This window comes from Eubalaena glacialis, chromosome X (assembly GCF_028564815.1).
Source record: "Eubalaena glacialis isolate mEubGla1 chromosome X, mEubGla1.1.hap2.+ XY, whole genome shotgun sequence".
Taxonomy (NCBI): domain Eukaryota; kingdom Metazoa; phylum Chordata; class Mammalia; order Artiodactyla; family Balaenidae; genus Eubalaena; species Eubalaena glacialis.
In genome coordinates this window covers 28,836,262-28,856,455 of record NC_083736.1, presented here as the reverse complement: position 1 = coordinate 28,856,455, position 20,194 = coordinate 28,836,262, and the positions used below count along the sequence as shown (strand labels likewise).

General features: G+C 37.3%; 1 protein-coding gene across 3 annotated transcripts in view; it reads left to right on the top strand.

Annotated features, from left to right (window-relative positions):
* The window catches only part of DMD (dystrophin), a 1,714,964-nt gene that overhangs the window by 1,375,959 nt on the left and 318,811 nt on the right, over positions 1–20,194 (top strand). For all 3 annotated transcript variants that reach the window (XM_061178412.1, XM_061178413.1, XM_061178407.1), the window contains one exon: positions 7,705–7,851. In XM_061178412.1, the coding sequence (XP_061034395.1) occupies positions 7,705–7,851 (147 nt within the window). The remainder of the gene's footprint in view (positions 1–7,704; positions 7,852–20,194) is intronic.

Below are 20,194 nucleotides of genomic sequence, written 5' to 3'. Positions count from 1 at the left end.
TAACTCCTGAATTTGACTATCAGTGTCCTTGTGGTTGGTGTTTTTAATGGTTTATGGATTATTACTTATTTTTAAATAAGTAATAATAAATAAATTTATTTATTTATAATAAATATAAATAAATATATTTATATTTATAAATATATTTATATTTATATAATATATTTATAATATAATATAATAAATAAATATAATAAATAAATAGATTTCATTAACTGCCATTTTGCCTGATGTTTTGTCACATATAATTAAAATTTCTCAGAAAGAAGATATTGGCCTTTCTTCTGTTTCCTTAGCAGCCTAAGAACGTGGTCTGCTTAAGTGATTTATTTATACTCATTAGAGACCTTTTTATTTTAATTGTGCTTATTTTGCATTTAGCCTCTGTAAAGCACTCATGAGCTACCTTTTTTATTTGTTTTAATTGTGTCATTAGAAAGCTATGGAAAGCTTGAAATGTTTTTGTTTTGGTTTGGTTTATTTGCTTCATTTTTCTATAAAAAAGAAATAATTAGCAACCAGAGTTAGGATTATAGAAAGTAGTTTCCAAGGAAATTAAAATAACTCAAATGTGTACAACTTGTCCTTATAGGCAAAAACCTTTCCTTTGTGATCAATTCCGTTCTGTTCCTCATTTTCAATTTATATTTGTGAAGGCAAAATGAACATGCATAAAAAAGAAAGAAGACAGACACTATAAGTGTGGTTAAGCTATAATTCAGCCTTCAGGAGCATTGGAGTTATAAGCTTCATAGTGAAGCCATGTCCTGAAAGATGAAGAATTATGATAGATGCAAGTGAGAAGATGTTAAAAAAGAATTTATGCTTTTGTATTTGGGTGCACACTCTTTTCCAATAATATGAAGAGAAACTAGAGATCATTTTTCATAAAAACATGAGGATTCCTTATGGAAAAAAATGCAGCAGTTAATTGCTATTCTTTTAGTGCCACAAGTTTGGAAGTGTGGTGACTCTGAGGGGAAACCATAGTTAAAATAATTACTGATAATTGCTTGGGAAATAAAAGTGCTAGATTTTTTCATGCCTATAAACTTCATATTGTTTTCCGAAAATCGTTTTTTTTTTTTAATTTAACCTACCCCAAGTCATCCTGATTATGCTACATCTAGGTCATTAGTTCTGAATCTGCTTCATTATTTATGTCCGTATTCAGTTTGCTCGTCCAAAGTGATCACGCCCAAATATGAACACGTACAAGAATTGCCCTGAAAACGGAACGCAAGGAAGACAGTGAAAAAAAAAACCAGCATAATATTTTGCCCGCAGGCTGCCACAGTAAAAACTGATGCTGGAATGCAGTGCAGTCGCATCTCTATTAAAAAAGAATACATGTTTCAGTGGCATAATTTATTGTCAAGAATGTCTCTACCAGAGGCAAAAGTGATCCTAAAGGCAGAGGGAAGTCCTCATTCAGTCTGCAAACTACCCCCTGTGTCTTAACTCCACACAATCCCTTAGTATTTGGCAGAACTTATGGAAAGGGTGGAATGTCTCAGTTTTGTTGGAAGTCGATGGGATAGCCTCATAATGTTAGCAATGAGAATTCACATAAGAAGTCTCTTGCAAAAAAACAAAAAAACAAAACAAAAAAAAAGTGACACCCAAAGTCCAAGGGTAAAAGGAAGTTGGGGAACTGGATGACGTTAGTCTATGTAGTGGATGCCGTTGGCACCCCAGCCAGATTCCTCTACTCGGCCGGCACACTCATCACACAGCAACTCTGAGTGCTGGCTGATAAGGACTCATAGTTGCACCCTTTTCCAGAAAACCTTCCTCAGCCGAAAGGAAGGCCCCTTGCCTGGGAACTCATACCACCCCTTCTCCTCTAAGACTGCCAGGGGGAAGCTAGCGGCCAATAACCGATGGACATTGGAATAGAAAAGGACAAACCTCTTTGTCTTAAGATGGGACATTTTATGGTATAATTTGTGTGCCAGAGCTTCCTATGGGACCAGGTTGATGCTGTTTTCCACCTGAGACCACATCCTTACTTAGCTTTTCTGCCCTGACCTCCTGCTTCTCTCACTCCTCTTCTCTTAAAAGCACTCAGACTCTGCTTCCCGAAGGCAGTCGGTATCTGAGACAAAAGCTGAACCTACATCCTGGGCACTGTACCAGGTGGGAAGCCAACCAGAGTAAAGAGTCAAGAATAGGAGATAACAATGGAAGTCTCCAAGCCTGATGCATTTCATGAAAGCCTTGCCTACATCTCCTGTTGTGTTTCTTTGTTATTGGTCCAACCACATTTGAGTAGCTCATTCCGCCCAGCTATTTAAGAGGCTCCAGGAGGGCTTTGAGCTTCTGGGCAAAGCAGGATATGGTCCTTGACTCTTTTGGTTCCAGTGGTGGCCATTCACTCCCATCAGGATGATACACCCATCCAGAAATGCAGAAGCTGCAGGACATAGCTGGGCTGTACCTCCCCCCAGTTCTGGGTAACTGAGTTCTGTGAAGCCTTCCCTGAGCCACATGTAGAAGCCTCAGTACCAGAACCAAAGACCTGGATTTGCAGGACATGATTTCCATTTCCTCCCCCTCAGCTACTAACCCAGCATGAAGCGTCCTGGGACTTCTCCTAACACTTACTCTTTTTAGGCTATTTTTTTAGGGCTTTTGGTTCACAGTTTTGTTCAGCAAGGTTTCATTGTAGAGACAAATGCAGTTAGCCCCTACTTCGTTTCTTAGATAGTATTTGTAACGTAAATTTCTCTGCCCAGTGTATATAGCCCTAGAATGACATTTCATTGTCAGATCAGACTAATTTTGAATTCCTAGTAAGTGAGATAGGACCTCTATGAAGTAGTAGGTTAAGAGTTCAGGAACAGTGTTTGATATCGTTAAGAAGGGAAGAGTTTCAGATTCTCAGGAGCACCATTAATATATAAATAAAGTGGTGTATATATATCAGATATATATACATATAACTGTGATATATATATCACATCACACAATTTATAAATAAACTCCTAAATGGCAGAGCTAATTCAAGCATCCCAGAGTCTCCTCTCCTTCTTGCTTGCTTGTACAGCTAATCTTGCTATGGCCTTTCTTGGTTTGTCCTGAACCTCCACCACTGACCCCTCTACTTTCTCTCCATCTACAAGCCTCATCTTGCTTCACTTCCCTCTGAATCCAGTTTAGCTGTGTTTTGCAATCACATTCTGGCTAAAATTTAAACTGTCGTGTCCCTAGGTATTTGTGCCACAACCATCTGACAAAATCCCAAACTTGGTTCAACTGTTTTCTCCATGCTTGCATGGAACACTGTTGGAGAAGGAGAAGATTGGGGAGATTGGTTCTGCTAAAAAATTGTGGTCTTCAGCCTCAAATGAGCCCTCAACACTGTTTGGCAACCTCGCTACGTTTCTTTGGTCACCTCCCTCTCACAGTCTCTCTCACAACTAATTCAAATGTTCCCACTTACCCTTAATTCATGTTTTCATTCAATGAATATTCATTGCACGCTGATTATATGCCAGGTCTGTTGCTTCCTACTTCACGGAGGCCCCCAAAGTCAAAATGCCTCAACTTACCTTTTCCAATGCTCCAAATTGACCTTCTGTGCCTTGCAGAATAGTCCTTAACTATCAAGTCAAAATTGCTCCCTCAGAAATAATGTTCCCTTATTAATAGACAATTCCTTCCTTTTGTTGCAAAGTGGTTGATGACTGAGCTTCTGAATCTATATTTGAACAAATCTTTACATAAAGATCGAAGCAAAGTTCTGACAAGCAATTAAACATCATAAAAAAGAAAAACTTGACATATTAGACTTATTATCATTCTAAATCAGTACTTTTATATTTATAATCAGACAGCATTTAATGAAGTGAAAATTCTGCCTGCATGAAACTAGTCATAATAAAATTAGACTTGGTTTGCTCTTTCACGGTGAACATATTCCAGATGTTTAAGTGATTCAAAGAAAACCCAGAGTATAATGGCTCCCTTGAATGTTTTCTCACTTATTGCTTCCAAACTAGAATAAAATCTAATGACATTCTGGTAGTATTTAAATAGCACATCATATTGTTCAGTGAGCCATACTTTTAGACATTTTATGTTTAGTGTTTAATAATTTAAATGTAAATGTCTGTGTGCATTAACAATTAAATTAGCAGTATTAGAAGTGCTAATATTTGAAATACAGTCAAACGTAATGTTACATCCACTTAAATGAGATGGTACCTGTATTCACTCTTCGCATAGTATGTCCTGTGACTCAGCGTTTAGGGGACCGTGCTTCTTGTTATGTACACTTTTAGGCATTGACAACTTACAGCAGTGAGCCATCCTCAGGTGGTATGGAGCTGCCACCAGAACCTAGGTCAGATGTCAAAGTGAAGACTGACTTAAACGCTCTCCTGCCTCCTTTTTCTCTTCCTCTTTTCCACCATCAGCTATCTCCTTTCCTCCATTCTCATGTGCTTAGTGCCCTCCCGATGACTTCTGGCCGGCTAAAAAGTTCTTCCTCCTGCTCAGGCCCATCACAATTATCGCCCCAAAGTGAACCTCTGCACCAAATTCTCTCTTTAGCAACTGACCTCCCCCTAATCAAAGCTTCCGTTTATCTTAACAGAGACTTAGGCATTCAGATTAAACAGAACATATGGCTTTTCTCCCTTAATAATAACAGTAGTAGCAGTAGCAGTGGTAGTAAAATCGTAGTAGTCAAAATTTAAAATAGATGCTCTTTATTCCAACTCAATTAGGACCTAGAGTTTAACAGTTAATTGAAAAAGTCAGTTAAATTAGGGAATCATAAAAAATGTGTCTTAAACATTTTATTCTATGTTAAAATAGTCACTAATATCTTAATGTTGTGTGAAGGTTTTTTCTTTGAGTGTAAATTCTCTGATTAGAGTTCTGCATAAATCACACTGATAACACAGACGTTTTGATTTCCAGTTCAGGTTTCCTTAATGCAGACAGAGCCCACTGGGAAACATGGGAAGCATTCTCAATACAGAACCTTTCTAAAAATTTCAGGTTGTTTTCCTAATCTTTTACAGTTGTCTTGTCCACACCCAATTCAGTAATACTTCTTTTTCTTTTTCTTTGAAAGCAATTTTCCAGAATATTTAACCTTATTTTTATAGAAATAGTAACTTATTTTCTTCTTAGACTTATATTTCTTTGGTTTAGGAAATCTTTCATTAAATTATGTAATTGCAATACTAATTGGCAAAAGCAGGTTTGAGAACGTACACACATTGACAAGTCAACTAATGAGAGCTGAACGCCATGCATACTGACAGGTATCTCTAACATCTTATTTAGAGGTTGTTAGAGGCACCAGTCAGTATGTTTCCCAGACAAATGCAGACTCTGGCTAATCTGATGAGTCTTAAGTGGAGATCATTTAAGGGAACTTCTACTGTAATTGGTAGATACAAGCAAAAAAAAAAAAAGAAGCCACAAAATCCCATGACAGAGTGTGTGTGTGTGGGCTGGGGGGGGGGCTAGGGGGGAGGAGTGGGGAGGGGAAAGGAGACTGAGTGTTGTGATTAATCATGAATGCTGGAACTTATTTTTTAATCTCCTTCATCCTCCAAAACATTCATGCAGGATTAAAAATCTGTGTCCAGGACTTTGGGGAAGAAAGTGAAAATCAAAATACTCTGATAAGAGACCCTTGAACCATGTACATTATGTAATCCAAGGGGAGCTGAAATCTAGATATGACTTAACTGACATGGGTACTGAACTCGACAGCCGAGAGCCTCACTAGTGAAGGCAGTGACTAGTGTACAGGGTCAGTCTGCGCTATTGTCAGATTCTGCCCGGCTGGCTCTCCTGCCATCTCTGCGATGGTTCCTACTTACGGTTCCCACTCATGTGCTATCTACTTGTGGTTACTAGAAACGCATGTTATTACCCAGAAGACAATGGCTCCGTTTTTGTAATCGTTGCTCTTGTCCAGGTTTCCCCAAATGGCATTTAAGAAATCTGTTTTCTAACCTTTCTATTATGCAAAACAGAGTGATTATGGAGCATTTCCTTTTAGAGATATGAATTCACGTTTATGGAGTTTAACTGCCTCTCTCCATGGGCACTTACTATGATTCTTTTAATCCATGTATTTATTTATAAGGAAATGGAATAATATTTACTATCAATTCCTATAAAAACTTTCTTAGTTTCAGAATGATTCCTATGACATTCCACTGACATGAAATCGAATAAAGATAAAAACATCTGATATGATTTTTTCGCATCTGTGTGGTCAGTCAGAACGGTTTCTTTTGTTTTTCTTTGTTTGTTTTTTTGATATATAATTCACATACCATAAAATCCGTCCTTTTAAAGTGTATAATTCAGTGATGTATAGTATAGTCACAGAGCTGTGCCACCATCACTACTGTCTAATTCCAGAATATTTTTATCACTCCCAGAAGGAACCCCATGATTCTTATATAATATTTTTAATGACCACTTTTTAAAAAACTGTAAGTTCAACAGAGTGATTGTCACAATGTCCTGTATTATCTAAGAACTATATAAGAGTCTTATACTCCATACGATACCACATTTTAGTGATGAGCTACTCAGTTTGATCTGAGAGGATAATGCCATTCTTATTTAGAATGTACATACTGGTTCCTGTCGTTTGGAGTCAGAAGGAACTGGAAGGTTATAGATGGAGTCAGTGTAAACAATGGTTTTATCAACAAAGTGAACCACAAAAATAACACCTGCCCAGATCAAGCAAGTCAAACCAGCACGTATAGCCAAGTAAGTGATGCTGTCCTTGTGCACAGACATTGCATGACACAAGCTGTTCTCCGAAGTGAGGGAATTCGTCCCTTAGAAGTTGCTCATTGGAACACTGGCACATCATGCATCACGTTAAAGATCCATACACGTCATCTCAGTAGGGTAGATATGCTGCATGGTAATATCCTCCCCGTATCTGCATAGGGCTCTTCCGCTCAACAGATTGTCGTGATGCGTTGCATCACAGAATCCTGCTGTAGTGCTTCAGAGACAGCTGAGGAGCCCCATGGGAGCCTTCTTCAGTCATTACTACAAGGACTAAAATACCAGGAGACCTGGAAGTCATTCTTAGGATTTGACAAAATACCCTAATCTCTAAATGAATCGATTTATTATGTAGGTGGTACAAAGTAGGAATGTAATATTTTATGATTGAGTACATCTTTTACTGTTAAAAAAGAAAGCCTCCATGTTTGGTTGTGAGATGAGTAGAATTTAGAGTCTAGCAGCATTGTATTTTTCCTGTTACTTTGCCAACCCAGAATTTCTTTGGAAAGGTAATATAATTGTTAAGAATATGCACTTTGGAGGCAGACAAACCTGTGTATGTAACCCCGGTTCCTCAAGTTGGACCCATGGGGCCTTGGGCAAGGTTTAACCTCTGCAATTTTGTTTTCTCATGTGTAAAATGAGAATTCTCCAACGACCAACCTCATAGTGTTTTTGTGTAGGAATAAAATCAGATTATGTTTGGACAGAGCTCATCACAGGATTAGGCACCTAGGAAGTGCTCAAGAGATATTAGTTATCCACCCATTAACAAATGTTCATTGTCATAATACCACTATAATAGAGCAAATGTTGCTGACACCTCCAACAAAATACGATACTTTGTGGTTCCCATGTGCCTGTTTTTTTGCTTTAAATGTTCTTATCTTCCATTTTGCCCTTGACTATGTCACACAGGCACTTCGAGGAGAAATTGCACCTCTCAAAGAGAATGTAAGCCACGTCAATGACCTTGCTCGCCAGCTCACCACGTTGGGCATTCAGCTGTCACCATATAACCTCAGCACTCTGGAAGACCTGAACACCAGATGGAAGCTTCTGCAGGTAGGCATATGATAAGCATTGCGGTTCCTTCTGTCAGTAAGAGAATATACAGATAAAGCTTGTTTGTAAAGGAACAATAAAAGTAATTTCTTCATGTGATACTCATGATAATATTTTGTGAGCGTAGGATATTTTGTATTATTTAATAATTCCCTATATGTATGTTTTCAAGCCTATTAATATTCATTTTTTAATGGCTTAGAGTTAGACTTTACTGTATCTTGCAATAAACATGGAAGATAACGCTGAATCATGCTGGAAGAACTAAATTACTGGCATGCAATTACTTTGTACTAGCATTGCTTGGATTCTTAAAACGTCTTTCCTTTTGGAATCCTAATTTAAACAAGAGTCAATGGTAAGACACATTCTAAATCTTTTAAAGAAAGATCATCCTATCACAAACCCACACAACGAAGTTTTTCATAGGTTTGCATAATAAATAAAGGGAATGTAGGTGGGCTCAAGGTCACACTTACTGGCTGCGGGACCTCTGGCAAGTTATTGAACTTTTCTGTGCCTCAGTGTTTCATCTGACGAAAATGGGGACGTTAAATGTTTCTAAAACATTTGTCTATTATCAGGACGAGTAAGTCAAAATACATGGGAAATGCTTAGTAAAGTACTAGCCACATGGTTAGCACTGTGTGAATTCTAGTTCTTGGTGTTATTGCAGTTATAATTGTTATTATTATAGCATACAGGTTTTGGAATCAGACTTACTTGAAGTCACTTGACCTCTTTGTCCATTTCCTCGTCTCCAGCATGCTTGCTGTAATATTAAAGGAACTAAATCAGGTAGAGTTATTGGTACAGTACCTGGCTCACAGTAAGAACTCAGAAAATGTAATGGTGGAATAGGTGTGTCTGTATGTTCCATGCGTGAAGGCCACCATTATACCCCCAAACCTTAAAACTGGTTTGACCATAGAATTAAGGAATTGTTTCTCTCTTTTTCTGGTTTCATAAGATGCACAGAGTATGCTTCTGGGGACAGAGAGGAAAGAGGAAACTGGGTTTAAAAATATTTGTTTCCCAGATTCAGCTACTTATAATATGTTTACATTTTACTTCCAGTCTGTTTTAAATTGCAGATATCATTTTTAAGTTTTGTAATTGTAGATATTATCTTGCATTTTGTAATTTTCCCTTAATATTTTTTTATATACATTTATTTATTTTTGGCTGCATTGGGTCTTTGTTGCTGCGCTCGGGCTTTCTCTAGTTGTGGTGAGCTGGGGCTACTCTTTGCAGTGGTGCGCGGGCTTCTCATTGCGGTGGCTTCTCTTGTTGTGGAGCATGGGCTCTAGACGCGCAGGCTTAAGTAGTTGTGGCACGTGGGCTCAGTAGTTGTGGCTCGCGGGCTCTAGAGCACAGGCTCAGTGGTTGTGGCGCACGGGCTTAGTTGCTCCGCGGCATGTGGGATCTTCCCGGACCAGGGCTCGAACCCATGTCCCCTGCGTTGGCAGGCGGATTCTCAACCACTGCGCCACCAGGGAACTCCCTCCCTTAATATAATAAAATGGGCTTTTTGTACATTACAATACTCTTTAAGTAAACATTATTATAATGGGTACATATTGAGATGAATATATTATAATTTATATTTGTATACTAAAATAAAAACAAAAATATTTGTTTTCAGTGTTTCAGTAAGAAAAAAAATGATAAACCAGATTACTTTTCCTATTGGCAGTCCATTTAGGGGTGTGACTGAAAGTCCTGTTAAAGAATTGCTAGATCTTAAATAAAAACAAGTTCCAAACTCAAGACCTCTTGAGATCTCATATAATTTAATTTTTGTTGTGATGGATAGACTTGAAATACATGTATGATAGATGGTTATAAGTGGCATTGACTAAAGCAAGACAATATATTTAAGAGATTGCATGCATTTCTATGTGTATTTTCTCCATAGTGGTTAAGTACTATTAAAATCTTATCAGTTTCATCCTGAGTATGTTTCTCATTTTAAACATAAATAATGAAAGTAATAAATGTCCAAGGAAAACCAAAGGACACATTCGTTCCATTCAAGCACTCTTGAACTATTATCTTAAAATTTCTTTTAGTGAGCTGAATGCCACATTTGCTTTCAGAATGTGATATAAATCTGTGACAATGGCATGTAAATTTACAAATGAGATAAAAATATTATGATAGGAAAAGTTAAAAAAAATCAATGCTAAGTGATCATCATAGTTGCACTGTTATTTAAATATAAAGTATGAGAAAATATTAATAGCTTAATTTGTATCCATTCTTTAAAATGAATAAGGACTTGGTTATAAATATAGGGAAGTACATAAAAGAAGATAGTGTGATGTCGTGCAAAGAGTGTAGGAGTGAATAGTAGAATACCTAACTTCTAGCTGAAGCTCAGCTATTATTTGACCATGTTATCTTGGGAAAGCCATTTGACGTCTCCCAGCTTCTATTTCCTCGTTTGTAAAACGAGATAATGCATTTCGTCTTAGGTCACAGCCAGTTCAATCCTATGATTGTGTATGTGGATATCTGGGGGAGATACACATACGACAAAATTTAGTTTAGAATCAATGGAGTTGCTTCCTCCTCATAATACAAACGTGACTTGTTGGGATTATGTTCCTCCTTCTATCAATATAATTCTAACTTTTCAACCCCTCATCCCCAACACACATATAACACAGCCTTCTCATATTAAATAATTCAGTTTGCGGCATATGCTCTTATTGTGGCAAATTTCACACGTTGCTACTTTTGAACGTGACCTTAAGAATAGGCTTAAAAAGTGTTTTTAGCAGAAAGCTGAGAAATACAAGGTTTGGGGTTGCACATAACTGAGTCAAGTTGATTCCATTTTTTCCTTTGACCAGCATTCTAACCACTCTGCTATATCATAAATGTGAGTCCTTGTTCAGAAAGTGAACAAAGCAAGAAGTGAGGTTCATATCGAACAACTTTATCCCCATTACTGGAAGAGCAACTCATACATCCTGTTGAGAACCTTTTACATTTAGAAGAATGTATGTGAGACTAAAGCATTACCCAGCTTCTGTGGAGGGGAGTGTGAGCCCACCATTATTATGACATCGTATTTCTATGAAAATAAAGAACTCATTCACTTACAGTGCTATGTCAGTTAACTAAAATCATGACAAAAGTGTGAGTTCATCTTTGCTTCTGTGTCTGATAAGACAAAGAAAAACCAAGAATGGAGACTTGGGGTAGTGGGAAGGCAGATATAAGCCTAAGGAAAAGAGTCTTACGTTTGAGCAAATAGTGTAACAGAAGAAGTAGAGTGACATACTACCAGGCTATGTCTACTTGATATCAGAATATCCTGGGTTTAGTTACATGATCCATTACTTTTTCCTTAAGAAAGGCATGCTGTTTTTTTAGCTGTGTGTAATATCTCTCAAAATGATCGGAACACATAAACCACATAGATATGAACATCAATAGCAGTGTAAGACCCAGTCACAGAGTATCTGTACATAGAAATAGAATGTATAGGGAGTTCTGGATTTATATTGAATCCACGAATAGAAATATAGAGACATTGATTTGGCCATTTGAAACTCTCTGTGGGAATAAAATCCTATTTCCTCCCTCAGAGTAGACACGTTGGTGTGGATGTTTCTGTGAGACCATCGGACAATGTGTTTTTGACAAAGGAAACCATCATTCCTTGTAGTTACAAAGAGTTTTCATGTACATTACCTCACTTAATCCTCAAAACATTATGATTATGTATTCTGGTTACATAGTATCACTGTTCCCTTGTACAAGTAAGGAAACTGAGACTTACAGAGACGATAAGTGACACAATGAGAGTCACACAGCTTTTAGGTGTCGGTCACGATCTGAATCAGTTGTGAACTTCAACTCCCTACCCTTTTTGTTGCCTCTTCTCACAGTCCTATTAAGTTTGGACTTAACAGAGTCATACTTTAAAGCTATTTTGGGCAACACAATACTTCACTTTTTTTTCATGCTTCACTTTTCTTTTTTAAACAATTCTCAGGGATATCAACTTTGAAAGCTTCCTTTACAAACCAATGGATTAATGAGCCCAGTTCACTGTACCCCTTAAAATCACACCTGTCGTTTCAAATATAAAATTATACAGCATTATATTCCTCATTGTCTTTATAACTCAGCAATTGTACTAAAATCAACCAAAAGTGATTTTAATGAATTAGCTCTCAAAGTGGAACCAATGTTAATACCTGATCCAGTAAAAATGGGTATTGAAACCAAATGGGAAGAAAAACTGATGATAAACCTTTCTAATTTTGAAGCATTGCACACACTTTTAGTGCCATAGTTGTGCTGTTTAGTCACCAAACACAAGTACTATAGGGAAGTACTACTAGGGAATGTTCTACCCATTTCTCTGCATCATGAGTAAACCCATGAATAGCAACAGAAGCTGCAAATACACTTTAATATAAAATGTAAATGCTTCGTTGACTGTAGGATGTATGAAATGTAATCACTTGAAAAGTATTAAATATGAAGACATTTCCATGCATGACATTCTTTAAATATGTTTAAGGACAGCATCATGAATTATGTGTTTTTAAAGGTTTCCTAAGATTCTTCCAAGGTCACGCGGGCAGTTATACACTCCATCGTCACATCTCTGTGGTAACTTTCTGTCACAGGGATGTAGACCCTCATCTTCTATATACTCCATTCCTTCTTTCATTCTTTCCTTCTTTCATTCAGTCGGCACTGATTAAGCATCTACTATGTAGCAAGCAGACATTGTAATTGTCCTATCTGGTCCAAGGACATAGTGACCAAAACTCCCTTCACTGCTTACGCCATCTTAAGCAAAGTTTGTTTGTTTGTTTGTTTGTTTTTATAAATTTATTTATTTATTTTTGGCTGCGTTGAGTCTTCGTTGCTGCGCGCGGGCTTTCTCTAGTTGTAGCGAGCGGGGGCTACTCTTCGTTGCAGTGCACAGGCTTCTCATTGTGGTGGCTTCTCTTGTTGTGGAGCACGGGCTCTAGGCACGTAGGCTTCAGTAGTTGTGGCGCACAGGCTCAATAGTTGTGGCTTACGGGCTCTAGAGCACAGGCTCAGTAGTTGTAGTGCCCTGGCTTAGTTGCTCCGCGGCATGTGGGATCTTCCCAGACCAAGGCTCGAACCCATGTCCCCTGCATTGGCAGGCGGATTCTTAGCCACTGTGCCACCAGGGAAGCCCTTAAGCAAAGTTTTATAGATCAATTTTCTTTCATTACTTCCATAATGGCCCACCCTCCCTCCCTTTCTCCATCTTATAAACAAATATATATATATATGTGTGTGTATATATATGTGTGTGTGTGTGTATATATATATATATATATATATATATATATATATATATATATGAGCTATTGCGACACTAATACTATAAAAGTACCTTTTCAGATCTCTGGTTTGCAAATTCTTCAATAATTTCTGACTGGGAGTTTGGTCTATGTAATAAGATTAGCAAGATTCATGGAAGGACATGGGATCATATTTAGCTGGCCAACAAAAATATTTGCGTGGCTTCATTTTTGAAAAAAAACTAAACAGGATTTTTAATTGAAAAAAATTAGAAGTTCCAACGGAGAAGTTTATGTTCTTTACTTGGGTGAGATAGGTTTTTGAAGCAGGCTTCTATCTATCTATCGGTTGGCCCAAAAGTTCGTTCGGGTTTTCGTAACATTGTACAGAACAACCCGAACGAACTTTTTGGCCAACCCAATATGTATGTATGTTTGTCCTTATCATCATTGAGTACATGATTTGATCCTTTAAATGTGTTGATGGATTTTGCACATTTTCCTTATGTTCTTTTTTTTTTTTTTTTAAGGATCTTGGGCTAATCATTTTACGTTGTGGTTTATGGGGTCCCTTCTAGGCAGTAAGTGTAGGTGAGCTGGGCAGTCTGCTCCTACAAATAATGTGGACTCGTTACCAGCTGAGGGTGAGGGGAGGACAGCCAACTTTCTTCACTTCCGTTTTGTGAGGGTTGGTTCTGCCGATGTCTCCTTAGCATGCCCTTCCTTGACTTTTTCTTTAATAAGACCAAAAATGATTCTGCTTGTGGTTAGATCACAGAACTCAGAAGAAAATAAGTCTGTGGCCATTCTCAAAGGAAATGTTTTCCTGCATCAGTGGTTCTCAAATGTTAGTGAACCTCAGAATCCCTTGAAAGACTTATTAAAACACAGATCACTGTATGATCACACTGTGTGTGGGCCCCACTTGCAGAGTTTCTGATTCAGTAGGTCTGGGATGGGGCCTGAGATTCTGCATTTCTAACAAGCTCCCAAGTGAGGCCGCTGCTGGTCCAGGGCCCACACTTTGAGAACCATTATTCTGCATTAAACACTTGCTGTGTACAGCTGGGTTTAAAAGGTTAAATATATATATGACTTCTGCAAGACACTTTGAGAACTTTAGAGTTAGACTGTGGAAAATAAGCATAATGTCATGCAGAAAATTCTGTATCAGGGGAGTGTTACTGTGCTACAAGAAGGTGGAGACCCAAGCACTTGTCTTTGAGGCAGAAAGAAGAGGGTGAAGGGAACTTTTAGTAGATTCCTAGTAGCACCATATGAATTTATAACTATAAATCCAAAATGTAAATATGGATAAATATAATAAACATAATGTAAATATGAATTTATAGTTACTATATTTCAAGACACATGATCTAGATGTAGATACTGAGCCCTTGAATGTAGCCGGTCCAAATTGAAGTGTGTTGTAAGTGTAATATACACATCAGGTTTCAAAGACTTAGCACCCAAAAAAAGGAATGTAAACCATCTCATTAATATTTTTGTATTGATTATATGTTGAGGTGATAATATTTTGATGTATTTGGTTAAGTAAAATATATCATTATAATTAATCTCACCCATTTCTTTTTTTTTGATTATTCGAAGTTAGATATTTCTCTTGAAAATGAACCAAGTGAGCCTGTAGCTTCAAGTAAAACAACCGACAGTGTTTCTTTTTTACTTTTTCAATATGTCTACTAGAAAATTTAAAATAGCGTATGCAGCTCTCCTTATATTTCTGTTGGATAGTACTGGTCTAGAAGGTAAATCTCAAAATCTAGCATGGATAAGAGTCACCTGCAGAGCTTGTTAAAATAACCCCCAAGACTCAGTAGGTATTGCCTGAAATCTGTGATTCTGCATTTCTGTCAAGCTCCCAGGAGATGCTGTTGATCTGTGACCACGTATAAAAGATTCGTTCCCAAACTGTGGGTCACAGAGTTTTACGGAGAGGTGTAGAAATATATTTTTGCATGAAGCATTGTCTGTAGCTAGAATACAAAATTGTCTTGCCCATATACCAGTATTTTTCATAAATAAGTAACTGCAGGTGTGGTTACTAAACTCATACAGATTTTTATCGGTCGGTCACTTTTTCACAATTAACAGATACTAAGTAATACTTTTATTATGTGGGGATCCTCTAAGTCTTGGAAAGTTAATATGGGATCCACAGGCTTGAAAAGACTGAAAGCCACTATCCAAAAATATTGTAGGAAAAATTATTCTAACACATTCTAAACTGTAGGTAGCTCTTGTAAAAAGATTTCAACTATAACATCGAGTTTGATGTGCCCTTTGGCAGTTTTTTAAAGTTGAAGGTAAAGGAAATGAAAAGAACAAAGGAAAGAAGAATGTGTTTGTTTTAGAAAAGGTTGGGTCACAGAAGGATTTGTTGACATTAGGAATAGAATGACCCATGAAAAAAGGGACAATTGAGTTCTAGGAAAACATCTTTTCAGTAAAGAGAGAACAATCATTTATGCTGAACCTCATCTCTGTTTAAAAAAAAAACCAAAACAGAAGTGAACAAGCCCCTTTAAAGATTTAAAGGAATGTGTACATCTAAATGTCCAGGCTAGTTACAGCCCTTAGAACACACTTAGGTTAAAGTGCACTGTCAAGCTTATGGACGTTTTCCTCAGTCATTGTGGTTTACAATGTTTTTACAGCTAATTGTACTTTATTCAAGAGGAATGATACTGAAGTTGCCCAGGTACCCTTGAAAGTAACGTAGATCAGATGTTCCAGAGTCCAACCTCCTCACCCCAAAGAAGAATAATCTAGTTTTCAAGGGCATACTTTATTTTTTTCTTTGAAGGCATCAGGATGTGTGGGATTACAGGGAGAAAAATGAATGATGTAGGGAGTGTGACCAAAAAAAATTTATGAGGTACAAAATGAGAATGGAGTCAGTAGGAGTCAAAGATATGTTTATGAGTTAGAATGAAAGGCATATTAATTTTTCTTAGAGAGTTTATAAAGTGAACCAAAATCATTATGAAGTATTAGTTTGGTTACCTGAATGCTTGATCTTTCTGTACTACTTTCTTTCTGGTTTGTTTTCATCAGGAACACTTTTTGCTAGTTCTGAAGCCAGCTACTATGGCAATACATATAATAGTTTTATTATTGTTTTTAAAGATGTAATGTGTTCCTGTTAAATGTGTTTAAACAGCAGTTTTATGTATGTATGTATTTCTTTTAGCCTCTTGATCTCTCTAATTTCTTTTCAGAAATACGCATATAATTATGAGTACTTAAAATTGCCTTAATGCCCCTTTTCCTTCTCCCGTATTGTGCAACTGACATTTGCCCTTTCCTCAGAATTCTCACTGCTTTATTCTTTATTCTTCTAAGTGTCCTTCTCCCTCCAGCCTGACCTTCCTCCTGCCTGACCTCCCTCCTTCACTGCAGCCTGACCCGGCCCCACCCATTCTTCTGCATTTGTTTGCCCTGGTGGTTTGCTTCTTTGCTTTTCCCACTCTCCCGCTGCGTGTGAAACACTCCGCCAGCAGCTGCTCACATTTCCCAGGCTACGTCATGCACAACATTCAAAGAGCTGCTGTTCTCACATTTCCACCAGAAAGACTCCACCTCTTCTCCTTCCCTCCGCATTCCTCTAGAAATAACCCGCTTTCAGACCAAATGAAAAGCTGGATGTTAAAGCCAACTCTGTAAGTAGGACTGGAAACCAGCTTATGAAATTCACAAATGCTATTTTTAAAGGTCAGTACCACAAAGGGAATCTTAAATTACTGTAGGTTGTCTTAATATTTCTTTATTCTTACAAATTCTATAATGTCCTTAAAATAATGATCATTATGATATAAATTCTCCCTTCAGTTAATATATTCATTCATTTCAGAGGCAGAGCTGTGGTTGGAAAATATGATAAATTAGAAAGGATTAGAAATACAGGGTTTTTTTATACAGGGCCATACTTTTTGGGCCAATGAAGTCGCACAAGATAAATTCGAGAAGAATTGTTTTTAGTGAGTATTATGCACTGCTGAAATGAATAACGAGCACTTATCCAGCATTTACTGCCTGCCATTCACTATTCTAAACATGTTTACGTGTACTGTATTCATGCTTTTAAGCCTCACAGTCACCCTTTGAGGTAGATATTATTTTTATCCTCGTTTTACAGATGAGGAGAATGAGAAACTAAAAGGTTAGATGGCTGGCCTGAGGTCACATAGCTGGTAAATGAGAGCCAGGGTTTGAACCCAGGCAGCCTGGCTGTGGAGTCTGTCAGAACGACTGACTATACAGTACCACTTCTTTGCTATAAAGTTAGATAGACATGACAGTATGTCCTCTTCGTTTACAGTTCAAACCTTTAAGCAAAAAGTATAACTTTCTCCTTACATTTACTCATTTGTCAGGGATCACCTGCATTAAGAGTTTAGGAAATGCAGATTTAAAGTAGGATGAGTATATGAATCTCAGACCACACTCTCAGGAATAGCCTGTTTAGAACCGAGTCTGAATCATTCACAGATTCAAAAGGAGAATCTCATCTGTAGAACCAGGAGGAATTAATCATCAAAATCTTCCTGAAGTGTGCAGAAATACTCCTTCATTCAATCAATATTTTCCATTTAATAAATATTTTTTCTGGTCCCTACCCTCTGCCAGACTCTGTGCTATATAGTAGGGATGCAGTCATGGAAACACTAAGCACTCTCTGCCCTAATGGGGGTTATAGTTTCTTGGGAAGACAGACAGTTTAAAAATTCCCATATAATAATTACAAATTGTGGTAAGTGTTATGAGAGAAGATGCAGAGAAAGTGGCCTTCCAACTGAAACCTAAAGGATGAAGACAAGTTAGCTAAGTGACTTTTCTATTCATCTGTAGCTTTTATTCTAAATAAAAGCCTGAAGCTTGGGACTAACAAACAGAGTAGTAAAATTCCAGTATGTAAATTTAATAACTAGAAATCATTTGAAGTAATGGACTGCAGAGTTAATATATAATTAAGTCACATCAAAAGAGAATTTCCTATCATTCTCTATCACAGACAGCATCCTGTTTGCTTGCTTCGCGGCACTTAACGAAAATCTATAGCTATGTGTTTGTTTATTGAAAGTTTATCTGCACCACTTTGAATGTCAGCTCCATGAAGGCGGCAGGGGCCCTAACTACCATATCTACTGATACTTGGCAGTATCTTTTACATAGTAGGCATTCAATAAATAGTTCTTGAATCGCTGAAAGCATGAAATTAAGCAGAAATGTTGTTGAAAACTAAAATAAGTGGGAAACTATACCACAGGGGGTATATTAGGAAACAAAACTATTATTTCTGAAGAAACAGTATTCATGTCCAGATCTGTGGATGTATAAAGTTTACCAATGCTTAAATAATTTTCAAAAATTCCAAAAAGAAAAATAATTGATCAAAAATTAAATGTGCATCCTTTACTCTGTGGTGAACATGGTTTACTCATATCTTAGACCCTTATCAACAATTAATGATCTGTCTGCTCTGATGACATGGAATATACTTAATATTACCTTTGGAGGAATATGAGATAAAATAGCTTTTCTTCCTCTCCCTGCTTTATTTTAATTTAGGTATAATTTTTTTTAGGTATAATTGACATATAATTATACTCATTTCAAGTGTGTGACACAGTGATTTGATATTTGTGTCTATTGTGAAATGATCACCACAATTTGTCTAGTTAACATTCATCACCATACCTAGTTACAAAATCTTTTTTCTTGTGATGAGAACTTCTAAAGTAAACTCTTTTAGCATCTTCCAAATATGCAGTACAGTATTTTTTTGTGTGTGTGCGCAAAAATGTTCATGGAAGCTTTATTCACAATAGCCTCAAACCGGAAACAACCCAATCCATGAATAGGTGAGTGAATAAACCTATTTGGTATATTCATATAATCCATTACTACTAGGTGATGGAAGGAATTAAAAAGAGCAAACTATGAATGTGTGTAACAACATGGATGAATACCAAAAACGTGTTGTGCAAATAAGCTGGACCCAAAAAGATAGATACTCTATGGTACCATTTACAAGAAGTTCTAGAACAGGCAAAACTAATCTATGGTGAAATAAATCAAAATGGTAGTTGTCCCTGGAAGGTACAAGGAGAGACGACCAGGAATGGGCATGAGAGAACTTTCTGGGATGATGGAAATATTCTATATCTTGATACAAGTTACAAGGTTACATATTTTCCGTAACCCATCAAACTGTACAATAAAACTTGTGCATTTCACTGTATGTAAACCATACCCCAATAAGAATGTTTTTTTAAAGACTCACATAATACCTAAGTGTATAGAATAAACCTTGAAAGTTTTTCTTAGCCTGACCATCTACCTGCACCCCACTTTCCCTTGTCAAACACACACACTCCCCACTCAGTTTGGCCTGTTATCCTTCCAGTCTTGTTAATGCATTTACATGCCTACGTAACATACCCCGTCCCTCCCCCCACACACATTTTCTTCTTACATACACAGCATCAGAGCGTAGACGTTGTTCTATGCAGAATTGTCTCTGAGAAAGCACATCTGACTGTCATTACCTCCCTGCCTCTTAAAGCTTTCTAATGGCTTTCCCTTGCCTTAGGACAAAGTTCGATCCCCTAACCCTGCTTATAAGTCCCCGGCAGGTTCGGGCCCTTCCTCCCTGGCCAGTCTCACACCCCCAGCTTCCTTGTCCATTAGAGACTTCTTCCTGCCCGTGCTCCCTCGGCCTGAAACATTTCCACCATCCTCCTGCTTTTGATCTGGCTCTTTTTTTTTTTTTTTTTTTAACTGTATCTTTTTCTTTCCCTCCTAGAGATTCTTTTTTTTTTTTAAACTGAAGTATAGTTGACTTACAATGTTGCATTAGTTACAAGTGCACAGCAAAGTGATTCAGTTATACATACATATATATCTATTCTTTTTCAGATTCTTTTCCGTTACAATATGGCTCTTAGGCTCTTAATACACATTCTTTTGGTCACTTCTTTTTTTTGTTTTTTTGTTTTTTTTGCAGTAACCTT